The 17,750-nt window shown below is 35.8% G+C and overlaps 2 protein-coding genes across 2 annotated transcripts; one reads left to right on the top strand and one right to left on the bottom strand.

Moving 5' to 3' along the window:
• Positions 1-3,394: 3,394 nt before the first annotated feature.
• Positions 3,395-8,703, top strand: LOC107017093 (probable glycosyltransferase STELLO2). Its single transcript, XM_015217370.1, has 3 exons — positions 3,395-5,343; positions 7,069-7,195; positions 7,989-8,703. The coding sequence occupies exons 1-3, from the start codon at positions 3,623-3,625 to the stop codon at positions 8,454-8,456; spliced, it is 2,316 nt and encodes a 771-aa protein (XP_015072856.1). The 5' UTR covers positions 3,395-3,622; the 3' UTR covers positions 8,457-8,703.
• Positions 8,704-9,150: 447 nt separating this feature from the next.
• On the bottom strand, positions 9,151-15,332 carry LOC107017092 (magnesium-chelatase subunit ChlH, chloroplastic). The gene is made up of 5 exons (XM_015217369.2): positions 13,654-15,332; positions 13,436-13,518; positions 10,410-12,212; positions 9,836-10,312; positions 9,151-9,734 (listed from the first exon to the last, which is right to left on the bottom strand). The coding sequence occupies exons 1-5, from the start codon at positions 15,056-15,058 to the stop codon at positions 9,357-9,359; spliced, it is 4,146 nt and encodes a 1,381-aa protein (XP_015072855.1). The 5' UTR covers positions 15,059-15,332; the 3' UTR covers positions 9,151-9,356.
• Positions 15,333-17,750: the final 2,418 nt, after the last annotated feature.

Below are 17,750 nucleotides of genomic sequence, written 5' to 3' on the forward strand. Positions count from 1 at the left end.
TGCTAAGGCAGCATTTGAACGATTATGTGCAACCGTTGTTGTTGCAGCACTTACTGTTCCAGCATTTGTTTGACTTGAATTAGTCTTTTTTTTTTCTGTCACAAATGGCAGATAAGTTAAGTATTTGAAATACTAACAGTAAATAACAAATGTTTACACAAACTGTTTCTGATTTAACGATAAAGTTTTTATGTTCTTTTAATCGTTAATCGAATGAATTTTAAAAATTCAAGCAGAGTAGAAAACCATAAAGGTTTTAATCTCCAGGAACCTCAAATACAGAAACTGATAAATTTCTTAAGATTGTTATTCTTACAATAACCTGTATTTATAAGGTTAATAAACAGAAACAGAAATAAGATGAAGCAGAAAAAATATAAAATACAAGAATTAATCCGAGTCCACAGAAACTACTGTGTGTCCTTAAGAAATTTAATCCCCTCACTGTACCCAATGTTATGGATTAACTTCTCCCAAGATAAAATGGATTAAACCTGTTAAAGAAATAGCGGTACCTCAAACTTCTTTAACTTCAACGAACTTAAGAACAACAACAAGTCACACATACTCAGTCGATCGACACTTTAATTTTATTTGAGAGAAAAATAAATGTAGAGAAGGAAAAAATTTTCAGTGTTTTTAAAAAATCAAAAATTGACTTCCTTTTATAGCCATTTTCAGCAAGGAACATGTTTGTTCAGTGAAATCTGTTCAGACCCATTTTATCCAGAAAGTTGTGTCTTTTGGAAAAAATAACAACTTTTCGGAAAATTGTGTCTGTTAGGAAAATAACGACTTTTCGGAAAGAGTAACAACTTTTCGGAATGTTACCGTTACCTGCAAATTTATAAGAGATTAAAATAAAAATGTTACCGTTACCAGAATTTATTTGATTTAACAAAAACTGATTAAATAAATTTTGTCCAAAAAATTTATCAATCAATCACATCATTTGCCAAATCCAAATCCGAGGCCGAGCGAGCGACGACGACGACGGCTTGAGGGGGCATCTTCTTCTTAGCTCTTTAAGAAGTAATGGAAGTGTTTCCTTCTATAAGGACAACAATTTCCCTTTCTTTTGCCGATATGGGAGAAATGACTTTTCATTTGCACTTTGCAAATGAATTTTCATTTTCTCTCCAAAGTAGTTACCTCACTTTTCATATTTTCTCTTTTCTTTTCTCATTCACACTTGCTAAATCCCAACAAAAAGTAATTAGTTTACAAGAGTAATGTATCAATTTTGATCTATAGTGTTTAAACTTTGGTCATATTTTTTAAAAAGCTTGTTCAATCTCTTCTTTAATTCTACACTATCAATTATAAAATTTCTAATTAATTGTCGTTAAGACGTAAACAAATTTAGATTCTCAGTCAAAATAAGTCATATATTTTCTTATTATAGATGGTTCATTTTCTTTAAGTAATTTGAAATTCTTTGTAAACTTATGTGAAAACCTTCCAATATTAACCTTAATTTTCCTAATAAATAACTTACACCTCAAGTTATGTTCTCTTTTGCCTCTCTGTTTCTTGACTTTTATGTTTTCATCCATTGAGTTGATTTCTTCTTTCTTTTATCTTTTGAGTTAGTTTGTTTTTCATTTAGTGTTGAAGTGAAGTTCGATTAATTAATATTTTTGTTACATAGATTCATTCAGGAGAAACTTTTCCTATTAAGTATTATTTTATCTTCAATACTCGAAATTAAAACTTTCGATTAAGAGGAAAGCAATTTCATCTGATGCACCAAATTATTTTTATTTAGTGTTTGAGTGAAGTTCGACTAATTAAGATTTTTGTTGCGTAAAGTTCATTTAGGAGAAACTCTTGATGCCAAGTATTATTGGGTTCATTTAGGAGAAACTCTTCCCGTCAAGTAAGATTCATCTCCAACACTCGATATTAAAATTTATGATTAAGAAAGAAGCAATTCTATTAGCTGTACCGGATCATTTTTATTCATTGTTCGAGTGAAGTTCGACTAATTAAAATTCTTGTCGCGTAGGGTTCATTCAAGAAAGCTCCTCCAGTGAAGTATTATTTCATCTCCAACACTCGAAATCAAAACTTCTTATTAAGAAGGAAGTAGTTCTATCAGTTGCACCAAATTATTTTATTTAGTGTTCGAGTGAAGTTCAAGATTTTTGTCGTGTAGGGTTCATTTAGAATAGACTCTTCCTTTCAAGCATTTTTTTATCCCCCAACACTCGAAATCAAACTTTTAATTATGAAAGAAGCAATTCTATTCCCGAGATCATTTACATTCGGTGTTTGAGTGAACTTATTAATTAAATTTTTTATCACGTAGGGTTCATTAGCAAAAACTCTTTCTGTCAAGTATTATTTCATCTCCAACACTCGAAAATCAAACTTTTGATTAAGAAAGACGCAAATCTATCGCTACACCGAATCATTTTCATTATGTGTTCGAGTGAAGTTCGAGGGTTCATTCAAGAGAAACTCTTTTTGTCAAGTATTATTTCATTTTCAACGCTTGAAATCAAATTTTCTGATTAAGAAAGAAGCAGTCCTATATGTTGCACCAAATCATTTTCTTTCAGTTTCGAGTTAGTGACAGAGCTACAGTGTCTCCAAGGTGTTCAATTAACACCCTTCATCGAAAAATTATATCGTGTATATAATAGCTCAAACCCTGTTTAAAGTGAATATTTCCTTTGATTTGGACACCTTGATATATCTGAGAGGCATGGTCTAAATGTTGCTCATGCTAGTGTTATTGGTTGGGGGGTTCAATTCCCATTTTGATTTTTTGCATATTACTTTTACTCAAACTAAAGAAAGCTAAGTCTAATTCTTTATCAAATAAGGAAATGTTTTAACTCTTCTTTTCTGATCTAAGAATTTCCTAATAAATAGCTTTCAGAAATTATGTAAAAATAAATAATCAATTTTTACAATATATTTATTTATTAAAAATAATAGTAAACAAATCATAAAGTTGAAAATTCAAAATTTACAAAATTTTCTTAACAAAAAGTTCTTTATATATTACAAATTCTCATGATGCTCTTTCATTTTATAGTAGGTTTCTACCTTTTTTTTTTTTTTAGGTTTCTACCTTTCTACTAACACACCCTCGATAAAATTTCTAATTACATCACTGATTCAAGTAAAATACGACTAATTAAGATTCTTATCGCATAGGGTTTATTTAAGGAAAAATTCTTTGTGTCAATATTATTATTTCATTTCCATCATTCGAAATAAAAAAATCTGATAAAAGAAAGACAATTTCATCCGCTACACCAAATCGTTTTGTCAAGTTAGTTGATTTGTCTATTCTTGAGTTATTGGCCACCCAATCTCCAAATCAACAAACATAATTAACAAAAAAAGTAGAAATGGTAGAGTCCAAAAGTGCACCTCTCACCAAACTACCCCAACTGAAGTTAACCTTCAAGCTAAAGGAACCCCACACCCCACCCCTCCCATCCCTTGTCGGCAAAATACTCAAAAACACAAACTTTTTAGCATTTTCAGTTTAAGTCAAATGCTAGATTGAAGAATCTTTAACACTTGAGTTTCAAGAACTCAAAAAGAACATAAAGCTCTCATTTTTACTCTTGTGTGTGTGTAAAATTGAGGTTGTGGGGTTTCAATGTTAGTCCAAGATCGTGAAGATGGTATTTCTAAATCACCAAAAGGACCAAAACCCATCAGAGAAAGATCATCAATACCTCTATCAAGAACCCCAAATCGTTTCAATGGAGCCAAGAATCTTGATTTTTCTACATGGGTTTCTGAAAATCTTTACAAAATCCTCACCATTTTGCTCTTAATCTCTACCATTGCTATTTTCTTCTACCTTCGTAGTGCTGCTGGTGATACCACTACTCTCCTTTGCTTACAGTCAACTCAAACTCACTCCATCAGACCTGAGTTCCCTAAAATCAACTGGAATAATATACCAGCTATCTTAGATAAGTCTACTCCTTATGCAAATTTTCGATCTGAGAAATGGGTTGTGGTTTCTGTTTCAGATTACCCGTCGGATTCGCTTAGAAAGCTTGGGAGGATCAAAGGGTGGCAGGTTCTTGCAGTTGGGAACTCGAAAACTCCTAAAGATTGGAACTTGAAAGGTACAATTTTCTTGTCTTTGGAAATGCAAGCTAAGTTAGGATTCAGGGTTGTAGATTACTTGCCTTATGATTCTTATGTTAGAAAGACTGTTGGTTATTTGTTTGCTATACAACATGGTGCTAAAAAGATTTTGGATGTGGATGATCGTGGTGATGTGATTAATGATGATATTGGTAAACATTTTGATGTTGAATTGATTGGTGAGGATGCTAGGCAAGAGGTGATTTTGCAGTATAGTCATGATAATCCTAATAGGACTGTGGTGAACCCGTATATCCATTTTGGGCAACGGTCTGTTTGGCCGAGAGGTTTGCCATTGGAAAATGTGGGTGAAATTGGACATGAGGAGTTTTATACTGAGATTTTTGGTGGAAAGCAGCTTATCCAGCAAGGGATCTCAAATGGTTTACCGGATGTGGATTCGGTGTTCTATTTTACTAGGAAGGCAGGGTTTGAAGCATTTGATATTAGATTTGATGAGCATGCCCCGAAAGTGGCATTGCCCCAGGGTATGATGGTTCCGGTTAATTCATTTAATACGCTTTTTCATTCATCTGCATTTTGGGGTTTGATGCTCCCAGTTTCTGTTAGTACAATGGCTTCTGATGTTTTAAGAGGATATTGGACACAGAGGATGTTATGGGAGATTGGTGGGTATGTTGTGGTGTATCCTCCCACTATCCATCGGTATGATAGAATCGAGGGATACCCTTTTTCAGAAGAGAAAGATCTACACGTGAATGTTGGCCGTTTAACAAAGTTTTTGGTAGCGTGGAGATCCAGTAAACACAGGTTGTTTGAAAAGATTTTGGAGTTAAGCTATGCAATGGCTGAAGAAGGCTTTTGGACGGTGCAAGATGTCAAGTTCACTGCTGCATGGCTTCAAGATCTGCTTGCTGTTGGGTACATGCAGCCTCGGCTAATGGCTTTAGAGTTGGATCGGCCAAGGGCAAGCATAGGCCATGGTGACAGGAAGGAATTTGTACCTCAGAAGTTGCCATCTGTGCATCTTGGGGTAGAAGAGATTGGTACAGTGAATTATGAAATCGCCAATTTGATTAAGTGGAGGAAGAATTTTGGCAATGTTGTGCTCATAATCTTTTGTAGTGGACCTGTTGAACGAACTGCCTTGGAGTGGAGATTGCTATATGGCAGGATATTTAAGACAGTTATCATATTGTCTGACCAGAAGAATGGAGATCTTGCCGTTGAAAAAGGAAATTTGGATTATATGTACAGGTTAGTCACTCTTAAAATTTTAGTTTTTATGGTAATAAGTTATGGTTTTTGTATAGACGGGGGTATATGGTTCTTTGGACTGATTGGTTCACAGTTTTGTTAACTTCTAAGAGGTCCATTGTTCAAACCTGGACATGTATCCTTTGAGCTGAGGGGTATCGGAAACAGCCTCTCTACCTCCAAGGTAGGGGTAAGGTTTGCGTACACTTTACCTTCCTTAGAGCTCACTTGGGTGTGTTGTTGTTGTTCTGTACAGAGGGGGTAGTCAGTATGAACTTGCTCTGCCTTGTTAGCGTATAAAGCATATCATCGATTGAATTATAACCTTTTTTTCAAATCTTTTTTGTTTGGTGTACATTTCTTTCATTTGTTTTGGTAGAGGTGATCATAAGATAAATCAGTGAGCTCACTGAGTGTCGTCATGCAAGAGTGAAAACTTATAACTTGTCTCTTTGATTGTTGAAAGCTCATTAAATGTAATGGACACTTTTCTTAAAACACTTTATTCCTTTGCTTCATAATCTAATTCAGTTTCTAATAAAACTTTGGTATGTACCTGTTGCAATTTGTGACTCTTGTTATACCAACCAGTAAATCAGTGCTAGCAGTAAATCAGTTGTTTTTTTTGTGTAAAGAAGAGGGTATAGAAGTAGCAGAACAGTTGGTAGATTTCCTAGGATCTATGTAATTATGGTTTTAGCTTGTAACTTTTTGGAGGCAGCCAGCATACCTTAATGCTGAAGAATACAACTTTAACATTTTCAAAAAAAAAGAAGTGGTAACATATGCAAAAATACTATTATTGACGTGTGTGACCACCTCATCTAAAAGCCTATGCTGCTAGAGAGTTCACACTTTTGTTTACTTCGATACATCTTCAACACGCCCCTTCACGTGCATGTTTGATTCATTTACCAAGCATGTGGAAACTCTTTTTTGATAATGGGTAGCGGTGAATGGGAGCTTAGTGCACCGGATTGCTTTTTAATGGGTGAACGTGAGACTTGAACATTGGATGATACCAAATTAAAGTGTGTGATAATCTCATCTAAGATCATCTCCAACCCAACACTATTTTCGTGTGTGAATAGTGTCGCATCAAATTTAGTGTGACACTATTCATCACTTTTTTATTATTTTAATATTATTATTATTATATAACATTTTTGAAAATGTAAATGAAATAAAAATAATTATATCATATTGACGAGAGAAAAAATATAAAGATAATATTTCTTCTTAGAGTAAAAGTTTGGTGTTCTGGGTTGGAGATGCCCTAAAAGTCGAAGCTGCTAGAGAATTTATTTACTGAATTATATCTCCAACCATGAAAAAAAATGTTCTACTTAAAAAAAGCAAAAAAGAAAATGAGTGTTTGCGAGCATTTCTTTTGTATGAGACATCAACAATTCCTCAGTCTCAAATGATTTGAGAGAAGCTATATAAATCCTCATTGACCATATTTTTCCATTTAATGCTTCTCTATACTCCCTACTTTTATTAATGTATAACGACCTCTCGTCTGAAATGAGTATTTTTTCCAGTACCCTCTATCCATGCTTGCACATGTTATTTATTACGTATTATTTAAAGCTCCACACTGTCACCTTTTTAAGGGAATATGTGGTTTCATGTTGTCGAATTGCCTGCAGTCAATCATGTTAGTTCAATTTGTATCCTAGAAACATTCTTGATTAAATACACTGTTGGCAAATTCTGTTTCAGGTATGCACCAAAGATACTTGATAGATATACTAGTGCAGAAGGCTTTCTATTTCTCCAGGACAATACTATCCTTAATTACTGGAACTTACTTCAAGCAGATAAGTCAAAGCTCTGGATAGGAAACAAGGCAAGTACAAATATGAAGTCCTTATTTTTGGTATTTAGTGGAAGGTTTCTACTAATTGTTACTTGTTACAGATTCAGCCAATTCCTACTTTTTATGGCTAAACTAAAGAAATTTACTGTTCACTGGTTTCTTCTGTTACTTGTACTTCTTGCTGTTACTCAAAGGGAATTTAGAGGGAAGTATACATAACAACACTCCAAGTGGGTCTGGGTAGGGTAGGATGTAAGCAGACCTTATCCTTAGGGAGGATGTTTCCGATATACCTTCATCTCAAAAGAGAAGTTTTCGAAGCAAGGAAATATGGTAGCAAGATACAAAGCAAGTGAAGTAGCAGATAGTACCACACATTGGAGAATTTGAAACTCCGACTACTAACTACTACTAGTAGCAGTGGAGTAGATGAGGCTATCCCCCTGCCTCTCCCAAATGAAGTGCGGTAACACTCGGCTACCTACTAACCGTCTACTCTAATCATCGACATCCAGTATATATGTAGAATAATATATGTAAGGTTCTTTATTTCTTTATTCGGCTTGGAGAGGAGATAATGTATAAGAAACCCGAGACCATCGTCATGAGGAAAGAGTTCCATCCTATGATGTGTTTAGACATAGCTTGAGTTTTTACTTGTGGCTAAAGCGCACTTGCTTGATCATCCAACTGCCTCCAGGGAGAGAGGGAAAAGGGATTTTTTTTGAAGTTCTTAATTTATCGTTGCAAATGATTAACTCTCAAACCTGTCCTACCCAAATACACAAGCAATAGGCGTCTCATTTCTTTCTTTTGCGTATAGATATCCAAGTCATGGCACGCTGTTCCAGTAGCTAACAAATCGGACTGGTTTGTGAAGCAAGCTGCCGTTGTTAAGAAAGTGGTAGCAACAATGCCGGTACATTTGCAAGTCAATTACAAAGAGACAATGAGAAGTGACGAGACCTTGACGATATGCAGTTCGGAGATATTCTACATCCCCCGTCGTTTTGTATCCGACTTTGTCGACCTCGTTAATCTAGTAGGGAATCTAGACGTGCATCATAAGGTTGCAATGCCAATGTTTTTTACGGCTATGGATTCTCCACAGAATTTCGATTCAGTATTGAATTCAATGATTTACAAGAAGAAGTCTCCTGGCAATTTAACGACATTCTATTCAGCTGAGGCACCTGCAATTCACCCATGGAAAGTGTCAAGTGAGCAAGAGTTCATAAAGCTGATCAGAGTTATGGCAGCAGGTGACCCCCTGTTAATGGAGTTGGTATAGTGTAATGATAGATACTTGAAGAGTCTCACAGGGAAAATGTAAAACATGTAAAGTTTATGTGCAGCTGAATTCTACTATTCTTTTGTACCTTTCATTAGTAGGGGGAAAATGGGGTGAAAGAAGGGGTTTTGTGCTCTTGTAGATTTTTGTTGTAATACTGTTTTAACTCTTAAAAATTTTGTGGCTAAGAGAATTGAAGGAGAAAACAGTGCAAGCTTTCTTCTGATTTTCATTTTGCTTTTGAATACTTTGTTTCTACAGAGAAATCTTTTATACATCTTCAGTTTCTTACATATGAGAAATCAAGATTGGTTGAACACTTTTCATCTTGATGTGTCCAACAGATGACTACAAATGTCCCAAAACAGCAGTTATCATGCCTTACGTGAAGCGTGGGACATCTGATCGAAAAATTTAAAGTTGTTAGAGAGAGCACACCCTTGACATCCCTTCGATACATACTCGATTAGAAGATCTTCAAAGTGCAATATTGAAGATACTTGAGTATTCTTTTGTAGGTTTTCGTCATTTTGGGTATACATCTTGTATTTGGGCATTTCAGCGTTTGTTTTGCTGAAATACTCATTCGTTTCAAAGTGGGACTTTCTGACGTGATTCCAAATTAGTTAGGCCTCAGAGAGCGGGTACTGCTCATCACAGGTGGGAAAACAAAGAAAAAATTAGAGCATGAAGGCAGTTGCAACTTTCAAGATCAAATTTGAACATATGGAAGCAGTATTTTTCTCATAGAGGTAGAAAGACATCCCCAAAAGATGAACAAAAATTACACTGGGGACTATCAAAGGAATTCACATCAGAAATTGTTAGGAAGCAGAAAGGATCTTATTATCCTGTAGCAGAAACAAACAATAATCAGAGATGATATATTTAGCTATACATTTATCGGTCGATTCCTTCAATCTTGTCTTCGACTTCTGAGTACAATTGCTTGAGTTTCTCAATGTTCTCTTCAGAAGTGTCCCAGTATCCACGCCCGTTGGCCTCCAAGAATGTCTGAAGCAACTTCCTGAAAGAATTTGGATTTGTGTTCATAAGCCTGTTCAACATCTCTTCATCTTTGATGAATGTTGTGTTGGCTTCTTCATACACCCAATTGTCAACTTGGCCTGAAGTTGCACTCCACCCCACTGTGTTGGTCAATCGTTTCTCAATCTCACGAACACCCTCGTAGCCAGTGGACAGCATGCCTTCATACCACTTGGGGTTCAACAACTTTGTCCTTGCATCTAGCCTCACAGTCTCAGACAACGTACGTACCTGAATCATCACAGATAGAGGCATTAGACATAAAATAAACGACCTCTATCAACTTCATGAGTTAACATCTTTCAAGTTATCCATCAAGTGATAACACTCACCTGAGCATTAGCAGTGGTGGTGTCAGCAATGTATGCACTAGGTTTCTTGCCATCCTTCCTGAGGTTCTGAACGAGGTTGGTTGGATCTGAATCGAAGTAGTGACTAACGTCTGTGAGTGAAATTTCTGATGAGTCGAGGTTCTGGAACGTGGCATCAGCTGTGCTTAGAGCCATCTCAAAAACTTTCCTCTTCTCCATCATGCCAGCACCAGGAGCATCACAGTCAAATGCAAATGACTTTCGGCTCAAGTACATGTCTTGAAGTTGCTTCTCGTCGTTCCATGATGAGTTCTCAACAGCAAGGTTGATGTTGGAAGAGTAAGAACCCGAAGCATTTGAGAAGACCCTAGTAGCTGCTTCACGGACATCAATTCCGAGTGTTTTTGCCTGTTCTAGTGCATGTTTCCTGACAAAGTTTTGGTCTTCCGGTTCATCAAGCTCAGCAACCATCTTGATTCCTCGGTCAAGGAGATTCATCTGTATACAAAACAAAACAAATGATAAGTAATGATCTGACATGCACTAATGTACCAATCCAGTGCAGAATCAGTAGAAAAGGAGGATAGACCAATACCTGATTGATGAAGAGATCCCTGAACACCCCGGAGCAGTTGACAACAACATCAACTCTAGGCCTTCCAAGCTCTTCAAGACTAACTGGTTCCACTCGGTTAACGCGTCCAAGTGTGTCTGCAACTGGCCTAACACCAATCATCCACATAACCTGTGCCAACGACTCTCCATAAGTCTTGATGTTATCTGTTCCCCAAAGCACCAGAGCAACAGTTTCCGGGTACTTGCCCCCGTTGTCAATCTTTTGCCTCTCCAACAATCTTTCAACCACTATCTTGGCGCTCTGCAGTGCTGCTGTTGTGGGAATAGCCTGTGGGTCCAAAGCATGGATGTTTTTCCCTGTAGGCAAAACTTTTGGATTTCTGATTGGATCCCCTCCAGGACCTGGTTCAACATATTTCCCTTCAAGAGCCTGTTTCAAGCTTCCCACCTCGTTATTAGCCACAATTAGCTTCAGACACTCTCCCAAGAACTGAAACAGGACTCTGAGCTTTTCCCTATCAGCTCTGTAGAATTGGGTGTTTGATAAATACTGGATCCATGGTTCATTAATAGCAAAACCAAGGAGTGAGGTCAGCTTGTCAGAATTGTCAACAACCTGACCCTTGCTGTTGGTTGAGCGTTCAACGAAGGCTGATATTGCTCCACGTGATGCCTCAGTAATTTGACGAAGCAGCTCCACATCTCGCAAGACTCCATTGTCATTTCCTCGATAGATCTCCTCAATGTTTCTGCCAACTGTGGCAGCCAGAATAGATGGAAGGGAAGAAATATCATCTTCAGCACGGTCCAATGCAGCAATGTTGACAAGAGTGGCAACTGCCTCCATGGCGGTTGGAGGTTCACCAATGATGTGAAGTCCGCAGGGCAGAAGACGAGACTCAATCTCCATAATCTTAGCATATACTTTTCCTACCACAAGGTCACGTTCTTTGGCATCTATTTCCTTCTCTTCATCTGGAAGATCAACGTCCTTGTCAAGATTACACTGTCTAGCAGTACTAATGATAGAGCTCACAATCTGAGGGCCACGACCTGAGTCTTTCAGTGATTGGTACGAAGCAATGAGCTCACTAAGCTGCTTGAGTCCCTTGTAGAGTCCGGCATTCTCAGCAGGGGGAGTCAAGTAGCTAATGGTATTCGCATAACTCCTTCGTTTGGCAATAGTTGCTTCGGATGGATTATTTGCTGCATAGTAATAGACATTTGGAATGTTTCCAATGAGACTATCTGGGAAACATGCGTCGCTCATTCCCACCTGTTTTCCTGGCATGAACTCAAGAGAACCATGAGTACCAAAGTGGAGAACTGCATCAGCTTTGAAAATTTTCTCCACAAAGGAATAGTATGCAGCAAAACCATGGTGAGGGCTAGCTGATTTGGAGAACAGAAGTCTCATTGGGTCACCTTCGTATCCAAATGTAGGCTGAACACCGATAAATACATTTCCGTACTGTTTTCCATATACCAAGAGGTTCTCTCCATCAGAGTTCAGATTACCAGGTGCTTTCCCCCAGTTCTCTTCAAGAGCAGTGGCATAGGGGGTTAGCTTCTGGTATTCTCGGACATTCATCTTGTAAGCTACGTTAAGATTTGGACTGCTGAACTGAGCTTCTTTGTCATGAATTACTTCTTCAATCAGTTCAGCAGAAGTTTCAGGTAGCCCCTCAACGTTGTAGCCATCTTTCTTGAGATCTTTGAGAACAGAGTATATGGAGGCAAAGACATTCAAGTATGCAGCAGTTCCGACATTGCCTTTGTCTGGGGGAAAGCTGAAAACAGTGATTGCCAACTTCTTCTCAGCCTACACAATGTTCAGTTATATTGAGCATCAGTAGCAGAAAACAATTTAGACAATTGCTATAAACAACATAATCAGATTTATGAATCCACTGAACAAATCTTGCTGACAAAGATCATAATACACATTGAAGGAGAATTACTGATCAACATTTTGATATTGTTGTCCCTTTGGTCTATGATTATCATATGCAGAAATCATTTATATTGCTCAGACTCTTTAAAAATGCTACCAAATGCATGTCGTATCCTTCAAAAGTAGTGCATTTTGAAGATCCAACACGAGTGTGACAATATTTTTGGAGAATCCGAGCAAATAGGAAATTGTAACAGTTCTGACCTTAAAAAGTTTTGGTTTCGTATGAGAATTTTATCCTGATTTGCAATTTGTGGTCATGATAAAGACATCAAAACATGAATTTTAGAGTTCATGGCACTCGCTTAAGTGCTAATGAAAGTGATAAAAAGTTTAAATAATAGAAGAAGGGAAATCTTGAACTTGTCTACATCAAATAGAGTTCATTGTACTTGCTGAAGTCCTAATGAAAGTGGTAAAATTTAAATAAGGATAATACGTAAAAAGACACTCAAACTTGGCTTCAACTAACGAGTAAACACTCCAACTTTGAGTATACACATCTAGACAGCTCAACTCATCCACTGTGTCAGTCGACCACTAACTTACAACATGATCATCTATACACCTTCAAAATTTATGTGTCACGCCAATTTCGGGTGTCCATGACAACAGTGGGACAAGTTGGAGTGTTTAGATTCTAGTTGAGACCAAGTTGAGGTGTTGAGATATTGCACTCTCAAAGTTGGAGTGCTTACTTGGGAGCTGAGGCCAAGTTTGAGTGTCTATTTATGTATTACACCTTTAAATAGTAGAAAAGAGGAACTCTTAAACTTGTCTACATCAAATAGAGTTCACTTGACTTGCTGAAGTACTCAAGAAAGTATTCAAAGTTTAAATACTAGAAGGGAACTCTAAAACTTGTCTACATCAAATAGTATTTCTAAGTACTAGTACCAGATAAGTGAGTTCTACTAATGGTCAACAATTTATTCCCACTAACTCAAATAAATGGATCCATGTTAATCAGTATTTGCAAGTGATTGACCTAATCACATTTGTGAAATAGTTCTAATTAGCCAGAACATTACCTTAAAGCTACAAAACAGATCTTATCATTTAATCTAAATTAACATGAAAAGAACAAATACCTTTGATTTTCTCTTCAGCTCTCCCCATTTGATTGCCCTGGTGCATAGCTGCTCAACTCTTTTGTGAAGAGCATGTGATTTCCCTGCATATTTCAAGTAATGAAAGGAAATAAGCTGTAAAAGTTAGTAATGTTGAGCAAAAACTAATCAAACTAAACATAGAATTTGCAATTCATGTCAAATAGAAACTGTAATCAACATGACAAAAGGACACTTGCCTGTTCTTGGATCCCGTCCAGAGAATACGATAGGCTCCATGCCTCCATCCAGCTCAGGTAGAGCAACTTGTAGAGCCACCTGAATTGGGTGCAACCCCAAAGTGCTGTTCAACCATTCTTCTGTTGTCTGGAAGACCAAAGGCAACGCCACAATGTAAGGCACATCAAGCTTCGTCAATGCCTCGATAGCCCTTGGATGGTCCTGTCTTGCTGGCCCTCCAACAAGAGCAAAACCAGTAAGTGATACTACTGAATTTACAAAAGGCTTCTTTGTGATGGGATCAATGAAGTATCTCTCAACTGGCCCGGAAAAGTCTAGCCCCCCGGCGAAAATTGGGATAACTTTAGCCCCTCTTGCCTCTAATTCCATGATCACAGCCACATAGTGACTTTCATCACCAGTGACAATATGACTCCTTTGCAAAACAAGCCCAATAACAGGAGCACTAGAACTCTTGAGTTTCTCATTAGTATCCCTCCTTGTTGCATACCAATTCAAATACTCCTTCACATCATCATACATACAAGGAGCCAAAGGGTGCCAAATTCCACTATCCAAGTACAAAACAGGATCCGAATAGTCCATTTTCACCCCTTTTAATGCAGGAACATAAGAACCAGACACCATTTTCAAGAAATTCACCAAATTATCAGGTGAACCTCCAAGCCAAAACTGCAAACTTAGTATATACAACCTAGCATCTTGAGCCTTGTCACTTGGCAAGTACTTCAAGACCTTAGGTAATGTCCTCACAAGCTTCAACATCTGATCAGAAAAACCAGCAGAAGATTTCTTCTTCTTGAAAAGCTGAAAAAATGGACTTTTTGATTGCCCCAACTGAGACATACTAAAAGATCCCAACTTGTTCAGCCTCATCACTTCAGGCATTGATGGAAACACAAGAACAGCATCAAGCCTATCCCTTTCTTTCTCCACTGCAGACTTAACCTTTAAAGCCAATTCTTCCACAAAAATCAATGACCCAATAAAGATATTTGCATCCTCAAGATCTTTACAGAAAGTTTTATAAGCATTCTCATCTCTAAGCTCCTCAACCAAATACCCCACAACCTCAAAAGAAGCAAACTCACCATTCTTGTTCAGTGTCTGAACAGCAGCAGTGAGAGCTGATTGGTACTGAGCTTCCAACACCACATACACTATCTTCACAGTAGCAAGACCTTTAAGGTTTTCTGGTACAATCCTCCTAACTTCTTGAGTTGTTTGTGTAAACAAACCATTTCCAATAGCATTACATTGGAACTTTTTGGGTGATTTTGAGAAAGTGGGGCTTGTTTTCTTGGGAAGAAAAGAGTGAAGAAAGTAATGCTTTTGAGAAATTGATGAAAGGTGTTCTACTTTTGAGTTTGGTAATGTAAATGGTGAAGAAACCAAAGAAGCCATAGCTCAAAAACTTGACAAAGATTCAAACTTTAACCTCTTTGGCTTCTTGATTACACACAAAATGTACACAAAAACCAAGAAAAATCAAATCTTTGTAAAAACAAAAAAAAAAATCTTGGGTTGTAGAAAGTTTTGATTTTTAACACTTCCTACTAAAAAAGACTAGATTTTTGAGTGAAACTCTAAAGTTTCTTCCTTTTTTTTTTCCTTCTCTAAGGAAGAGTGAGGTTCTTGAGTTATAAGTGGCTGTTATGGAAGTTTTGGAGAATTTGAGTGAAAAATATAAGATGTTTTTTGAGTTTTTTTAGTGGTGAAACATAAGGACACGTGGCAACAAGGGTGTGCATTTACAAGAAAATGAAAGTTTGTACATTTTTTTGTTGTCTTCTCTATCTGATTTGGGGTCATGTTTGATGATGATTCTTGGGTTCCTATTGGTTAGCTTAGATTTCATATAATAAGTTATGGGCAAAAAGAGAAGAGGGAGTGTGAAGTTTGGATAGGAAAGATTTTTTTATTTTTTATTTTTATTTATTTTGTGAGTTCATTTAGTTTCTTTGTTTGTAAAGATTCTGATTTTAATTATTTTTTTGAGTTTGTGACTCTCAATGAAAATGAAATGATATTTTATGTGTGTTGCTTAATGGGTCCAGGTATCTTACTCTTCTGCCAGGTAAACTATCAAACAATTTTATTTTTTAAAAAAAAAAATTAAAAAAATAAGTTGGGTTTGAAATTTTTGTAGTTGTTACATTTCAATAAGATTTGAATGTTATGAATAATAAGACATCAAATTCTAAGCTCAATCACATTTTGTACAAAGAAGGAAATTCTTTTAATGATAAAAATATATATTTATGTAATATTTTTTGTCATAATAGTTTATTAAAATTTCAAAATATTTGATCAAAATCTCTAAATTTGTTATTGGTAATAATAGGAGTTTTTGCCAAAAACATTCTTCAACTATACCCCAAACTTAAACTACGTCCTTCAAGTATCAGTATTAGCGGAAAACATCCTTTAAGTATTTGAAAGTGAGCAATTTTCATGCTTATGTTAAATTTCCTCAAAAAATTAAGGGATCCTACAAAAAAATGAGCAGTCACGTGACTATCAATAAAAGTTTTCCTGCATAATTTAATTACTTGCTATATATGAAGTTTCTGAAAAGAATATTTAAAATCTTACACATTATTGCTTAGGCAAAAAGAAAAAGTTTGGAAGGTGCTATTTTTCTTATTTAGTAACGGAAAGAAGCTGTAGCTTAATAATCTTTACTTTTTTCATAGCCAAACTGTATTTAGATCAATAAAATTTTTGGGTCAATCTGATATTGTAGTGATCAAAATATTGATTATGTCTCGCATTTGAGTTTCTTTCTACATTATTAGAAATGAAAGTTTCCAACAAACGCCACTTCTAGCATATTCAATTGAAAAGAAACATATTTCAACTAATAATATTTTTAATATCAAATATTTTTGATAAATTAAAATAAAAGGATGAAAATTGTTCACTTTAAAATACTTGAAGAATGTTTTTTGCTAAAAATGATACTTTAACAATGTACTTTAAGTTAGGATATAGTTTTTAAGAATGATTTTGATCAAAAACTCGTAATAATAGAAATTCTATTTTTATGGAGATTGGTTGATTATTATTTTACCAAAAATGAAGATAGTTGTTACAACAATGCAATACTTTAAGCAACAAGGAGGAGAAGAGCCAAAATTTGTAACAGACAAATATTATAATTATATAGTTTTTATTTAGCCAAAAAGGACTTATTGTTTATATTTTAATAATAAAATACAATTAGTAACTAAAGTTTCCATGATTATAAAAAAATAAATTAGTAGTTCAAGTGCCCAACCCAATGATGAAAAAAAGAAACAAAATACAGCATTCATTGAGTCATTGTGACACTTAGGTGCAATAGAGACCTTTGAATCAATTATTACCACTTATCTCACAATTCATAGGAGAAGTATTTTGGCCTATAGTTATATAAAGATGTTCTACTCGATAATTTGATATTTATTTTGAAGCTCGATTAATTTAATTTTATATAAAATAGTTCAAGTAAAACAATTTCTATTGATAACAATTTTATTTTCAAAATTCTAATCTATGATGTAAGGACCTCTGATTAAATACTCTCCAATGATAGCTTATTTATGCTTGAGGTCTCTCAAATTTTTTTATTGCATCAATATCTATATGTGCCATTCTAGAATAAGGTTAAAAAAAAAATTGGTGGAGTACTACTTACTACCCCTACAGTGTCTGATGGTATTATTTGGCCCATAAAATTCATGGAAATCAACCTATTATTACGACAACACAAATAACTTTTGGCGGCAATTAGTGATGGCAAATAGGCGGGTAGGGTCAAACGTGGGCGGGTTGAAAATGGGTAAACATAAAATGGATAATCATTCAACCCGCCCATATTTGATATGGAAAAAAAATGGGTTGGATAAAATACTAATTTACCCATATTTTACTCATATTTCATGAATAAATAGTTCTTTACTTAAGAATTTAATACGGAGAAAATATTTCAGTCTTTTTTTGGATGAAATATGCTGAAAATGCTTCATTTAGTTTTATTTTATTATAAAAGTAAAAAAAACTTTTAAAAAAAATTCAGGGTTGGAGTGGAGGGGGGGCTGATAGAAGGCTAGCG

The sequence above is a fragment of the Solanum pennellii genome, chromosome 4, assembly GCF_001406875.1.
Source record: "Solanum pennellii chromosome 4, SPENNV200".
NCBI lineage: Eukaryota > Viridiplantae > Streptophyta > Magnoliopsida > Solanales > Solanaceae > Solanum > Solanum pennellii.